Raw genomic sequence first — 14428 nt, forward strand, 5'->3', positions numbered from 1 at the left:
GTTGAATCCGTATGTTCTCCAGCCGCAGCGGGCTTGGGATGAAGCCAATCTCACAGCCTTCTTTCACCAGCCTTCCTATCCACCAATCATTGTTGTATTTCTGGAATGCAGAGAGGAAAGCTGCTATCAATAGTAATTCAGTTATCTTCACATTTCAGTAGTTAACTCCAGGCAAGCGGGGGGGGGGGGGGGGGGGACGCCATTTGTCTGGTATACTATGCCCCACTGTACATACAGTGCATAGAGACCACCAACATCACGCTTTTGTATTTTGTAGGAGATGTTTTCAGCTCAGCAGACGAAAGGAGGACTCTTCAGGGCTTTTGTTTGCAATGGCCCAAATGGTAAATAAGGTCTCTACTGTAACTCATGGAATCTGCTGTCCTACTGTGAGAACAGTCACAAAGACTCAAGAGCACAGCTGTGCTTCAATGTAAGCGGGCTCACAGTCTGTCAGCATGGTCTTACTCGGGGTACCAGCAAAATCACACTGGCAATTACTGTTTTACTGAGCCCCAGGGCAGACGGAGGTTTAGTTTAAGCCTCAAGGTAATGTTTCTACGGGTAATTTCTAGAAAACAGATAGAAATCATATTGTTTAAACCTCCCAGGAAGGAGTACAAAGGTGCCTTCGTGGTCTTTATCAGTGTTGATAAGAAACTCTTTTCCTCTGTGTGTGTGTGTGTGTGTGTGTGTGTGTGTGTGTGTGTGTGTGTGAGCACATACCAACTCTAGGATGAGGTGCTGAGCTCAGAGGAAAGTGGAATTTACATCGCTCTAAAACTGACATTGTGACAAGGAAGAATGAAAGGTTCATTGAGTCATCACAGCATGAAATTCTGAGTAACTTGAATAATTCTAAGTAATAATCTCATTGAAATGCAACCAACAGGGCAGACTTCAGCCCTTTCTGCACAGAGCTCCTGCAGAAGCCACGCTTTGTGCCAATAGAGAGACTGTGTGGAGAGGAGCTTGAGTTGACGTGACAGGGACCCTTGAGCAATCTGGGTCTTAAGTTTCCTGTTTTCAGTTCAGCATAACACACCTGAACTAACAGGTCCGTCTGTTTTGTAATTAAGAAAAGGCAAGCAGACCCTTCTGGACTCTGGCGTGTAGGTTTGGAGTTGACATTTTACTGTGGCAGGGACAACACAGACATGAGTCAGGGTTTCCTAGGGCTTCAGTTATTTCCTGAAATTAAGTAAGCCCACCGAGACACTCATTTGTTAAGTGGTACCCGAGTGACCTTCTAGGGCTGCCTAAGATGGATAATGTGACTTCCCAAAATGGTTTACTGCAGTTCTAGGAAACAGCTAAAGAACACCGAGCCTCTGACTCAGTGTAAGTGAAAGGTCTCTGGCCACTGGGGAGCGAGGTGCTGTGCAAAGTCATGAACGGCAGGTCTCTCTGTGTGGCTTCGGAACAGGCACCATTGCGGCTTTTCTTGACCTTTGAGCCTTTACATTGTTGAGAAAACAGAATGGGCACTGGTGCAGTCGAGAAAGGACTCAGTCTGTCACAGAAGTGTGCCTGTCCTGGTGCTGATGGCCGCTGATGGCCCAGGGGTTGAGTCAGCTTTCTGGAAAGGCCCCCTTAGCACTGTTCCAGTCTTCCTCGTTTTGATTTCCCTAAAGTGATTAGCATGTTCTCTTTCTAAGATGGTTTTTATTTGATCTTCAAGGTTTGAAAACAAGTGGCTCTGATCCACATGTGATTACCAGATCAGAAACTACGTTACAAAGGAAAAAGGAGCTGCTAGACTACAGGAAAATCCCTTGATCAACAGCTCACAGACCCAAAAGCTACGAGCAAGACACATCAAACTACTGTCAGCGCGGCTCGAAGGTGCCACACACAGAGTAACTCTATGGAGATGCAAGCATTAGCTTCCCCGATTTGGCCAGTGCAGACTGTATACATGTTTCAAAATGCCACAGTCTACCTCAGAAAACTTTTGCTTTTTAAGTTTAAAGAGCTAGAAGTGTTAACTATTCTGGTTTTGTTGTGACCTATTATATGTATCAAATGATCACATAAGTATGTCCAATTAAAATACATATTAATAAAAACTAGAATATTAATATGAAGCAATAAAATACCACAAGGCTGGACTGTCACTGTCATATGCACCTGAGAATGTCCCTCACTCTTAAAGGCCACTTCTCCTTGAAAATGATGAGCACTGGCAACTCATGAATATGGCTTAGTTGCTTTTGGTGGGAATAATGACACAGATTCAACCACTCAGATGCTCAAGGGGTCACAGTCCCCCAGACACAATGTGCCCAGACATAAACTCACGGCCATGTCCACCGCTGCAACATCTGGCCCCTTTTCTGCCTTCTCTGTTTCAAAAGCTGAATCTAGAGGCTGATGCTACTTCCTGTGATTCCAAGAAACTTTGAAAAGCTGACCACCAGCCTTTATTTCTCTCTCCATCACTTTCTCTACTACAAACAGTGGAATGAGACCCCCAATTCTCCTTTGCCCATCACAGCTCCCATTCCCAACACAAGGCTGCTCACATCTAAGCTTCACTCCAAATTCCTGTCCATCCCACTAGCGAGACCAGTCTTCTTGGCCTGGCTCAAGATGCGCCTTTTAAAATCTGGCCCTTTGGGGCTGGAGATAACAGCGTGGCTATAGAGTTTGCCTGGTGTGCATAAAGCCTGAATTCAGTCCCCAGCACAGCCAACAAAAAAGCTACATCTCTTGACTCGCTGACAGGCCTCCTCTCTGTTTCACTTCTGGTCACGCTGCTGTGCTTCTGGCTGTCCCTTCCTGATGCCACTCTGTGCCCAGTTCTGACTCTTCCTCCATACTGATGTCTCCTTCTCTCTCTGGGAACTTCCAGGACACTGGTCCATTTTTTTTTTAAATAGTAGAATTTATCATTCCATACAGAATCATTAATATTATTCACCCTGCTCCTAGCCTGGGAGTTTCTTGCCCATGGCATCACTGTTCCTATGTCTCATCCTCCAGTGCTGGGTACAATGCCTGATACAGAATACAACTTCACTGCACCTAGGCTGAACACAAACTTAAGCCTTGGCTGTTGTTCTTTTAGTGTTATACCTTTCTATACGTGAGGCCCCAAGTCCTCCTTACACTGCTCAACCCCTCAAGCTCTCTGTTTCCTAGAGTTGTCTGTCCCTTTCTTAGCTCAGCAATTTCAGGACCACAGTTCACAGCGTCTATCACAATAATATCTCTTCTGTAAAAAGTCCCTCCTGGATACTGCTATGCTACCAAACTCATGCTTCCCTAAGTTATATCCATAGAACCATGGGTCTGTAGTCCCACAGATGGGCTGACAGTGTAGCAAACATTAGATCCTGGGTTTGGTTCCCAACACACACACACACACACACACACACACACACACACACACACACACACCCGGGAGGGGGCATAGTGCAAAATCTAAAATCCATTGTGTCATTTCAAATGTTGAGTGTGCTCCTGTGTTGGAAGCATGTTGCAATAATGCAGGCGATGACCTCAGCTTCTAAATCTCAGTGAGATGAAAGGATGTAGAGGCCCAGAGCATGGACTGAGGCTCCGCACCGGCAGCTCCTTGGGTCTCCTCTCCTGTGCGTTTGGCTCAGGCTGATTCCCAGATGCAGCTTTTTGGCAGACGAAGGGGTGCAGTATGTCCTACATTTACCTCTTTAATGTGAAGAAAGTCCTTGGCGTCAAAGGAGATGGCTGTGCTGGGAACGGGCACATCCTCATCCAGGGCACCACAGTAGCTCACATTCGTTTTCACAGCAAATGCTACAGGTTTGGACTAGAGACAGAAGCACAGAATGAGGAGGGAGGGAGAGAGAAGCATTTTTCATATTGACACATGTCATAGGATGAATGATGGTTCCAGGCAGTGAGGAAATCACTTTCCAAAGAGGGATCTCCGCTGGGTTTTATAGTTGCAGGCCACATCCAGAAATCTGCAGAGATGACTCTGGGAATGACTCATTCCTCTCAGCCTGGCCATTTCCCTTCTTCTGTGGTACTTTCCAAATCCCCAATAAAGAATTAGCCCCTGAACGGCTGGGGAGGGATGGATAGAGGTGGGGGCCATCTGCCTTGTTCCCACTCTTACAAACTATTTATTTACTTTCAATGGTAACAGACACTCTCCCAACTGTGAGATACAGGATATATGTACTGGGGTGCGGGAGCACTGGGAGGACAGCTCAGGTGATGAAGCACTTGCTGCACAGGAACCAGGGTGACAATCCTGGGTGCCAGGGTGTACCTCTTTAATCTCAGTGCTAGAAAGGCAGAGACAAGAGGAGTCCTGGGGCTAGCCAGCCTGTCTAGCCAAATGGTGGACTCCATGTTCAGTCAGAGACCTGTCTCTAATATTAGTTGGGAGAGTGGTTAGGAAAACACATTAACCTCTGACCTCCACACACATGCACATAAACATGCATATGCACACTCGTGGGCACACATACACACACACAAGAACAGGTCCATACATACAAGAAAAACGTATGCTAGGAAATGTACACTGGGTTTTAAAAACTTGAGGAGGGGTGGAAAAGAAGGATTTTTGAAAGAGCCTCAGATCTGAAAACCTGAGATCTTTGGTAGCTGAATCTCTTGTCTTGCCAGGGAAAAGGGGGCCAGTGTGGGTTAAACCTAACAGGCAGGCTCTTGACCTGTTATCTTCCTAGCTTCTAACAGTTGGTTTTAAAACTTGTATATAAACTCCTGCTGGCAACGGGCTCCTGAGCAGGTGCAGCCTGTGGGGGCCAAGCTACCCACAAGCCTACGCTATGGTCCTGCCACCACCATTTAGGTGATCACACAGTAATGTAATAGATGGACTTGTTCAAAACAAGAACTAGCAACCTGTGAGATGCTTCTGGGCAGCTCTGCTATTGGTTTGTGTATTTGCATTGGGAATGTCAACAGTTGAGGTAGGACCCAAATTAGAAGCTCCTTTGTTCCCTCCCAGGCACTAGGCAGATGCACAGACGAGTGTGTAGATGCCGACGCCTCACTCATCTGCATCACTCTTCTCTTGCTTCAACCTCTAAAAGACTTCATCATAAAATAAAAAAGAAGAAGAAAATTAACTTTATTTGGGTTTGAGTCTAAAATTCAGGAAGGTACCTGTCCACAGGAGCTGGCCGTGGAAATAAGAAGACAGGCTCGCCACGAACGTTGTCTTATATGTTGTTATTGTGCATAAAAATTAATTTGAAAAAAGGGTCTGCGCTTTGAAAAATAAGTTAGAAAGACATAGGTAGGCTGGGTGAACTCTAGCAATTTGTCTGGTCTTAAACCCCCAGCATGCAATTGGTTTCTTGCTGCATCCTAAGTGTCTGCTGGAAGGGGAGGAGCTGAAGCCCATCGTGACAGGCAATGGCTTCTGTCTCATCTTTGCGGCTCTTAGTTGAGTTGTTCAAAGTTCAAGATCAGAGTGGGCAATGTAGTGGACCCCTTCTCAAGCAAGCAAGCAAACAAAATAATGTTCTGAACTTCATACTGAACTTGAGGTGGGAATCTGAAATCTAGAATCTAAAGAACAGAGGAAGCAGTGAAATGGTCCACAGCACAGTGGGTGCCTGTTTGGCGTAGTGACGAGGAGGGGTCAAGGACAGAGGACTCGGGCTAGCAGCTCAGAAGGCTCACTGCCAATACTAGGTGAAGTGAGTGTGATATTGCCACACTGCTAGGTTGGGAAATGACTGAGAATTATCACTAAATCAAGCAGAAAAAGGCAAAGGTTCACAGGAAATGGGCCCCTGCAGATACCACTAACCTCTGTGAGGGAAACATACAACATAAATCTTGCAATCCGAAGCCTTATCAGGATAGCTGGAAAACAAATATTCCAGAGAGACACCATGCTGGCTAGTTTTATGTCAACTTGGCATAAGCTAGAGTCATTTGAAAAGAGGGAATGCCATTTGCGAAAACGATCCCACCAAATTAGCCCGCAGGCAAGCCTCTGGAGCATTTTCCTGGTTAATGATTGGTGTGCAAGGGCTCAGCCCACTGTGAGTCTCACCTAGGCAGGTGGTCCTGATGGTATCAGAAAATAGGCTAAGTAAGACACAGAGAGCAAGCCAGTAAGCAGCATTCCTCCCCAGCTTCCACTACAGTTCCTGCCTGCAGGTTCCTGCCCTGCCTGAGTTCCTGCTGATTTCCCTCAGTGATGGAGTGTCACCAGAGAGTTGTAAGCCGATAAACCCTTTCCTCCCCACCTTGATTTTGGTCAGTATTTCTCAGAAACCCTAAGACAGATGTGAAGCAGGATGCTGAGCAATATGCCGTTTTTCAACAAAAGAAGAGGAGAAAAAGTCACCTTTGCTCTCTCGAGCTGGATAGCTGCTTGCTGTTCTCTCTCTTGCCGAATCGCTTCGCGGTCCTCTTCCAAAGAGACATCGGAATCCGATGGCCTGCTTGTATAGGAATCCGCTGAACCCTGGGAAAAGAACACACAAGGCTTAAGTGAGGTGAAATGTAGCTTCCTACATTATCACTGTCATAGCAAAATCCTGGGTGAGTTCCTTTTATTGGCACAGAATTCGAGGCACACACACACAATGCCTTACTGCAGATGTAGCCAAGCATCTGTTATGTGGAAGGTAGCAATGTTGTGAAGGAAATAGTTTGACTCGATTGGGATTAGAAAGGACACCACACTGAGAACAATATGGTATTCAGCCCTTACTCTTCTTTGGTGTTATCTATGTGTGGAGCTGATAACTGTTCATGGAACTGAAGTTATCTTCCATTCTCTCTTGCACACACTGTGCAGCTAAGTGACAAGGGAAACTCAGGCTGTTTACAAGGGCTAAATCTTACCTGTATCTTGGTATCGTCAATTTGTCTAGATTTCAACACGGACATGCTACATTAGTAAAGCGATATTCTAATTTCAACGTTCAAGATCACTGTACTCTTCCAGCATCAAAATTTCAAATATTGTTCTACAGCAGCCTGTCTGTCAGGTTAATGTGTACACTGGACAGAAAACACCTTGAGAATGAAAACATGGATGTCCACAACTGAAGTCCATACCCAGAGTGCTCTCTGATCAGCAGTACCACTCAGCCTGCCTGACATCCCCCAAGGACTCAATGCTCATGCTAGAAGGGCAAATGGAGGATCTGATTTAAAAGTTATTCACTTCCCCATACAGAACAAAATATAACAAACAAACTAATCCCCCAAAAACATCAAAACTCCCCCACAATCCAACTCTGAAGGCTTGCCTTTAGCTTCAAAAGGAACATGGACCCACCATTTCCTTAAGCTGGCATCAGAAGCTGGTATTTGCATATATGATTGACATTTGCCTAGCAGAGGTACTGAGAGAACTGGTTATTTGTTTGGCATGTTTGATAAAACACACTCAGACAGTTTTGAAAGCCACAGATCTAGCCACTCAGAGGAGAATTTGCTATCTACTGCACGCATGCGAAAACTAAGTAAAATAAAGACGAGAGTCAAGCTGGAGGAACAGTGTGTCATCCCAGCTATCAGGGGGCTGGGGCCTGCCTGGGCTACACAGTGCACTCCAGGCCAGCTTGAGTAACTTTGTAAGACCCCGTCTCCAAATAAGAAGTAGAATAAAGGGCCGGGGTTATAGCTCAGTAGGAAAGCCTTTGCCTCACATGTGGAAGGCCCTGGTTTCCATTCCCAGTCACAGTCAGTCTTCCCCCGCCTCCCCGACCCCCTGCCTAGCACACACACACACACACACACACACACACACACACACACACACAGAGAGAGAGAGAGAGAGAGAGAGAGAGAGAGAGAGAGAGAGAGAGAGCTTTAAGAAATGGTAAAATAGGGTAAGTGAAATGGTTCAATGGATTGAACACTTACTGCCAAGCCTGACATTCTGAGTTCGATTCCCAGAACCCACATGGAGGAAAAAAGTATTGACCCCAGCAAGTTATCCTCTGACCTCTATACACATGCAGACCTCCCCACAAAATAAACAAACAAATAATTTTTTTAAAAAAGAAAGAAATGGTAAACAGTTGACTACTAGTCCCCTGAGACACTCTTTAAAACCTAGAGACAGCTATATGAGTTTGTAGCCTGCCTGCAGGGGCAGCTTGCTTCTCAGCAAAGGGCATCATTTTAGCCCTCTGGGAAATCCCAGCACATATATCCTGGCATCCTGAAACAATGACTCATTGCTGAATGTTGCGGGATATTTGTACACTGTGTGAAGATGTGTTGCTGTGATTGGGGTAATAAAAAGCTGAGCGGCCAGTAGCTAGGCATGAGCGTATAGGAAGGATTTCTGGGGAGAGAAAGGAAAAGGAGGAGGAATCTAGGTACATGGGGGACACCAGGAGACACAGGGAGAAAATAGAAGGTGCAAGATGGAAGAGAGGTAACACCCCATGATAGAACATAGATGAATATAAATGGGTCACTTTAAGTTATATGAGCAAGTGGGACAAGCCTAAGCTAAAGCCCAAGCTTTCATAATTAGTAACAAGTCTCTTTGTTGTTGTGAGCTGGAGGCCGACAAAACAAAGCTTATTACAAATGGCACCCAACATGGCATGTAAATCCACACAGGGCCTGAGAAAGCTGAAAGAAAAAAAAAAGTTCCTAGTAGGCTCAGTGCTTGTGGCATACACAAGCGCAGCTCTTTTAAGAGGCCCTGTTACTGAGCACTTGAATGGGGTTTATGAGCAGTGGGTGGCCTGGTACTTGGTGGTGGGAGACTAGGTAGTAATGCCTACCAGAGCCAATGCAAACAGACCAGGTCCAGGCTGGGCTGCAGGCATGAGGCTCTGCTCTCACCGACCTGAAGGGGGCAGAGCCAGCCACCAGCCTATTTGCTAAGTGGCGCCATACAGCAGAGGGCCTAGCCACTGCACTGCTTGGCAGTTTAATGTTTGGCTCACACGGTCAGAGAAGACTGCAGACATGTAAAAAGTCAGGTCCAGACTGAGAAAACCTCTGAACAGATAGAGTATGCTTAAAATGTGCTTAGATGCTGAAGAAAGAAAAGAAAATGTGTATAGAGAATCATAAAAAATAACTTAAAAATAATAAAGTCTTTAAAGAGAGACTAAAGTTATATATATATATAATATAACTTTTTTTCATATATATATATATATATATATATATATATATATATATATATATATATATATATGCCACATAAGGATGGGAACTATAACACAGGGAGTTTGGACCTTATATGTGCCTTGTTAATTCTGAAATTTTTGAATGCTAATGAACAGAGGACAGCAGCTGCTGAGAGACATGGGCTTGTGGAAGGAACTGCTGGATTAAACCAGCCTAGATACTTTAGGGATGTCTTGGCTTCAAAAATGGAAGTGTGGAAATGTGTTGTGTTGGGGTAGAGGTTGTGCTTTTGTTTCCACAGGAAACGAAAAGCTATAGATTCCATCGAAGTTAACTGCAATCAGATTTGTCCAGGGGAGACCTCCTGGGGATCTTGGCTACAGACATGAGGAAAAGAGAAAGGAAAGACTGCAGGGCAGGTCATGTATATGCTGATCCCTCAACATGGGAACAAACAGCTCTGAGACTGGATGAGACATGATAAATCCTGTTGGCTACAGAATCCTCATGACTTACTATTACATGCCATCCTTTCATAAGGCATGGATTGAGATTTACGTTACAGTTCGGTTATGCAGTCCAAACTGACTTATAAAGTTGACAGATGCCTTTTATCTGCTCAAACATGAAGAAAATCATCTTTAACTGATTTATGCATACTGCATATTCCATATTGTATTAATGCAGATATACATTACCTTTACAAGTTTGTGTGTTTTCAGAAAGAAAGACAAGTTTTCAGACACCAAAAAAGACAAGTAACCCAGGTGATCCAGCTCCTCAGAACGCCTCTGTTGTGGTTTCCTCAAAATTCTTCATCCAAAACAACCACAAAGCTGCTATCTGAGAAGGTCCAGCCTGAGGACTACTCTAGCCAGGACTTTAGATAAGCTCTACACTTTCTCATCACACAGAGACTAAAAAAAAAAATAATACAGCTAGCTCTCCCAGGACTTGACCATTGTCCCAATTTTCTCAGGGTCCCCTAAAGATGCTGTCACCCCTAGACAACAGGAAGCAGTCTAGAAACCACAACACCTACATTCCCAAGAGGTGGGATGAGTAGTTTTTTGTCATTCAGTGGGTTATGAATGCTTGTCATCACTTAGGGGGGCTGGTTACAAGTTGTTATTGGTCATGGTCAAGGAAAAAAACTAAACAAAGGATATTAGATTTAGGGATCTCTTTCTGAAAAGAAAATAGGGGAGATATAAAAATGATAGGATAAAAGGGTAGATTATTGAATTTACTTTTAAACTAAAAAATCACTACTCAAATATTCTAGTATGAATTTTTGTATATTGATACGAATTTAGTTATTTTTGTTATACTATATATATGTTTCTACTCTTGTTTAAGGTATTGTACTGATGCATCTCATTTAACAGTGTAATGTAAATTTCTAGTCCTTGAAAGTTATTATTACAAACTGTTTAGGATAATTAAGATAACAATCAAACTTCTAGTAAGGGTTAGATGTAGACAGAAATAAGCTCTATTTAGCCTCACATAGTTAGACAGGTGATCTTCAAACACCTCAGGGATATACAGAATATGGCATTGAAGATGTTTTAAGAACATAAGGCTTTTCATGATAGTGAGACATGTCTGCTCCTGGCAGCACCAATCAACTTCAGAGAAGATGATAGGTATCAGAGAACCTCCATATGGAGTTTACTTTCTTTGTGGCAAAGTTAGCCACTGGGCAAGAAACTGCCCTTGCCTCAACTGCTGACAATATGCTGTTTAAATTGGACAAGCAGGACATTAAAAAAGGCAACTGCTGAACTTTGCCAAGACAAAGTAGGCCAGTCTTTCAAAATTCCTGATTCACAGATAAGTCTGTCAGATATTCTAGGTCTGTAGGCCAAAGATGAATGCCCCAATATTGCAGAGGAACCTTGGGTGACTGTCCAGGCAGCCAGATATCTCTGTCATTTCTATAGTTTTGGAAGTTGTTTACTCCACACTTCCTGTTTACTCAGGTAATATTTTAACCTTCTCAGGTCTCCAACAGAGTTGAAGACTAGATAGTTATATTGTTTTCTTTGTTACCAAATTCCAAAAAAAAAAAAGAAACTTATACGAGAAATATAAAGTGTATAAGGCTGAGAGATATAAAAGCTTAAGTTGTTTAGGTAAGAAAATATTTTGAGGTCTAAAAAGATATTTTTACGATGGTAATACAAATTATGATAGAAAGTAAATTAGTAACAAAACTTTGGATTCACCAAGATAGGATAGATAATAGAATATTTTATCCAAAATTGCCAAATGTAAATGGACTGGACATTGTAATTCTTACCTGATAATTGTTTCTATTGTATATAGTTTTACTATGTTAGAGTTAAAAACATTTCCTTTTTTTAGACTAAAAGGGGGAAATGTTGTGGGAATATCTTTTTGTACATTGTAAAGATGTGTCTCTGCCTAAGGCACTTGCTAATTAGTTTAGTAAAAAGCTGAATGGCCAATAGCTAGGGAGGAGAGGGTAGGCGGGACTTCCAGGCAGAGAGAGAAACTGGGAGGAGGAATCTATGTGCTCCAGCAGACTCAGAGCAGGTTGGATGTGCTGTATTGAGGAAAAGTAAAGAGCCATGTAGTAGAATGTAAATTAAAAATATGGGTTAATTAAGTTATAAGAGCTAGTTGTAAACAAGCCTAAGCTAAAGGCCAAGCTTTCATAATGAATAATAAGTCTCCATGTCATTATTTGGGAGTTGGTGGTACAAAGAAAGACTCACTACCGGTAGAGGTTCTTTCAGAGTCTAGTGAGTCCTGGTTCTACACACTGCCTCTACACTGAACTTCCTAGTTCCTAGATTACTCTGAACCAGTTGCCTCCTCTGAAAGAAGACATATCTATTTTATAGAATAAAATGCAGAAAGACACATTGGGCAGCCAGCCCTCCCTGAGTGCTTGCTATCACAAGAGTATAGGGCTAGATGACTAAAACTCTTCATTCAACATTAGACTCAACAGGTTCAAAGTCCACACTTAGCTATACTTAATATTAAAATGCTATAAGACCTGCCACACAGCAAAAACACAATAAATTAGCTTTCTTGTTTCCATTTACTAGTGCTGGCCCATGTCTATGTTGATTTTAAAAAAAGAATTAAAATACAATTAGTTTTTCAACTCACATACATGTAAAATAGTTTGTGTGAAATATGGCCATTTTTCTTATTGTATTTATTCTGCAGCAAATGTGCTATGATAAATGCAATGTGTCCAAATCCATGTGCTTACACAGTACTTTTCAAAGTGCCTTTCATAGAGGAAATGCATTTGTTAACCAAATTATAATTAAATTCCTCAGTGAAAACCTATTGGGGAAAAAATACAGAGCCACAAAAAGGATAAAAAGCAGGGTGACTTTCAGCCATTGTCTAAAAAGACAGTTTGTAGCCAGCCTTAGCTAACCCTTTGCTGGAGGAGAGCTGTGGGGTGGCTCATCCTAAGGCATTGTGTTGCATGGGCTACTCTGAGGCTGCATGGACCACAAAGTAACTAGAAAGTGTACTCTCGAAGGAGGCACCCTCCATGCTTGGTGCTCATGTACCGGCGAAGGCCAGTGTGTGTGCGGTGCCCAGGATAGCAGGATAGAGGTGAAAATAATCCTCCCTCATCACTGGGAGATGCTACTCCCCCGAAACTACTTCATGATTCTTAAATCACGGCATTCAGTCATTTCTGAGCATAAAAAAAGTAACTCAAAGATTCCTGTTCACATTTCCAAATGTGAACAAGATTGTAAACATCCTAGACTGTTAATAAGTTCCATATTGCCAAATACGTGGAGGTTTCTGTTTACTTCTGTGTTGGTGAGAACACGGTAACCCTGTAAGCACTCTGACGCCCACTTCCATAACCACTGTTTCATCACCACAGTCATTCTGGATTTAGTCCAGTGTCACGTTTCTTTGAACAGGAAAACTCTCATGGCTGTCTTTCAAAGTTGGAGAGACAGCAGAAATCCAACACTAAAAGCCGAGATTTGGCTTCAGGCATGTTTGGTTAGCTAGGTACTGACTTGGTTTCTTTCTTCTTTTCTTTTCTAAATTTTTAAGTTGTATTTCAACTGGTTGAAACAGAGTATAAACATGTCCTAGGAGGAAAGGAGAGACGGACAGAGGGAGGGGAGGAGGGATGGATCTGCACATTTATGAATGGAGAGAGCAAAGGGCAAAACAGTCGGAGAAAGGCCTGGAGATGCCTGGGATGGCCTAGAAGACAAGTTCAAAAAATGGCAGGGAGCTACAGCTGTCTTGGCCAGGCTGGGATGGTAGGAAAGGGATCACCCAGAGGTCTATTTAATTAATAAAAAAAATGGCAAAAAGGAAATATAGGTACAACAGGATAGGGCTGAAGATGATACATTATTAACCCCTGTCGCACAGTGGCACACATCTGGAATCCCACCACTCAAAAGGCTGAGGCAGAAAAGCTGGCAGCTTGAAGCCAGCCTGAACCACATAGCAAGTTCCAGACCAGTCTGATCTATACTCTGAGACCTTGTTCCCACCAAAATAAATTCCAGAAAATCAGCATTTTCTAAAATGGGTGAGAAGTGATCTATGCAATTCACCAAGTGATCTAATATGGGACTATATGCCAAATGAGCGATTTCACATGTGTAAATGGATTGAAAAATGACTGTCTTAACTCTTTTTCTAAAGCCAAGGTAGACATGTGCCAGCACTGGTGGATGGAGAGAGGAAAGCAAATGTATTGTCCTAAGTAGCAGGTCTTGTGGTGTTTTAACATGTCAAGAAGCCTGAAAGTGACCGTCTCTCATAGGTTCTTAAGCTGAGACCACTGGAGATGTCACCTTAGAGCGCTGGTCCTCAACCTATGGGTTGTAACCCCTTGAGAGGGTTGAATGACCCGTTCACAGGGGTTGCATATTAGATATCATGCATATCAGATATTTACATTATGATTTATAAGACAGTAGCAAAATTACAGTTATGAAATAGCAACGGAAATCATTTTATGGTTCCACAACACGAGAAATGGTATTAAAGGGCTACAGCATTAGGAAGATTGAGAACCACTGCCTTAGAGCTTCCAAGGACCCAACTAGAGCAGCTGCAGACTGGGAGTGTTCAGTGAGGGTGTGTGTGTGTGTGTGTGTGTGTGTGTGTGTGTGTGTGTGTGTGTGTGCAAAGCCATTTAAAACATCATATACATCTTAGTCAAGCACTGTAGTGTGTATCTGTAATCTCAATGACATGAGAGGTTGAGGCAGGAAGATCACTTGAGCCTAGGAGTTCCAGCCCAGCTTAGGCAACAAAGCAATACCCTATTTCAGAAAAATAAATAATAAATGAA

At 43.1% G+C, this 14428-nt stretch overlaps 1 protein-coding gene across 2 annotated transcripts in view; it reads right to left on the reverse strand.

Moving 5' to 3' along the window:
- Cacnb4 (calcium voltage-gated channel auxiliary subunit beta 4) overlaps window positions 1–14428 on the reverse strand; it is a 267754-nt gene that overhangs the window by 37491 nt on the left and 215835 nt on the right. The window contains exons 3-5 of one of the 2 annotated variants that reach the window (XM_059260465.1): window positions 6326–6445; window positions 3671–3793; window positions 14–100 (exon numbers count right to left, since the gene is read on the reverse strand). In XM_059260465.1, coding sequence (XP_059116448.1) covers window positions 14–100; window positions 3671–3793; window positions 6326–6445 — 330 coding nt within the window. Of the gene's footprint in view, window positions 1–13; window positions 101–3670; window positions 3794–6325; window positions 6446–14428 lie in introns of those variants that run through there. The other variant, XM_059260466.1, reaches the window with a different exon arrangement.

The sequence above is a fragment of the Peromyscus eremicus genome, chromosome 4 (genome assembly GCF_949786415.1).
Source record: "Peromyscus eremicus chromosome 4, PerEre_H2_v1, whole genome shotgun sequence".
Lineage (NCBI taxonomy): Eukaryota > Metazoa > Chordata > Mammalia > Rodentia > Cricetidae > Peromyscus > Peromyscus eremicus.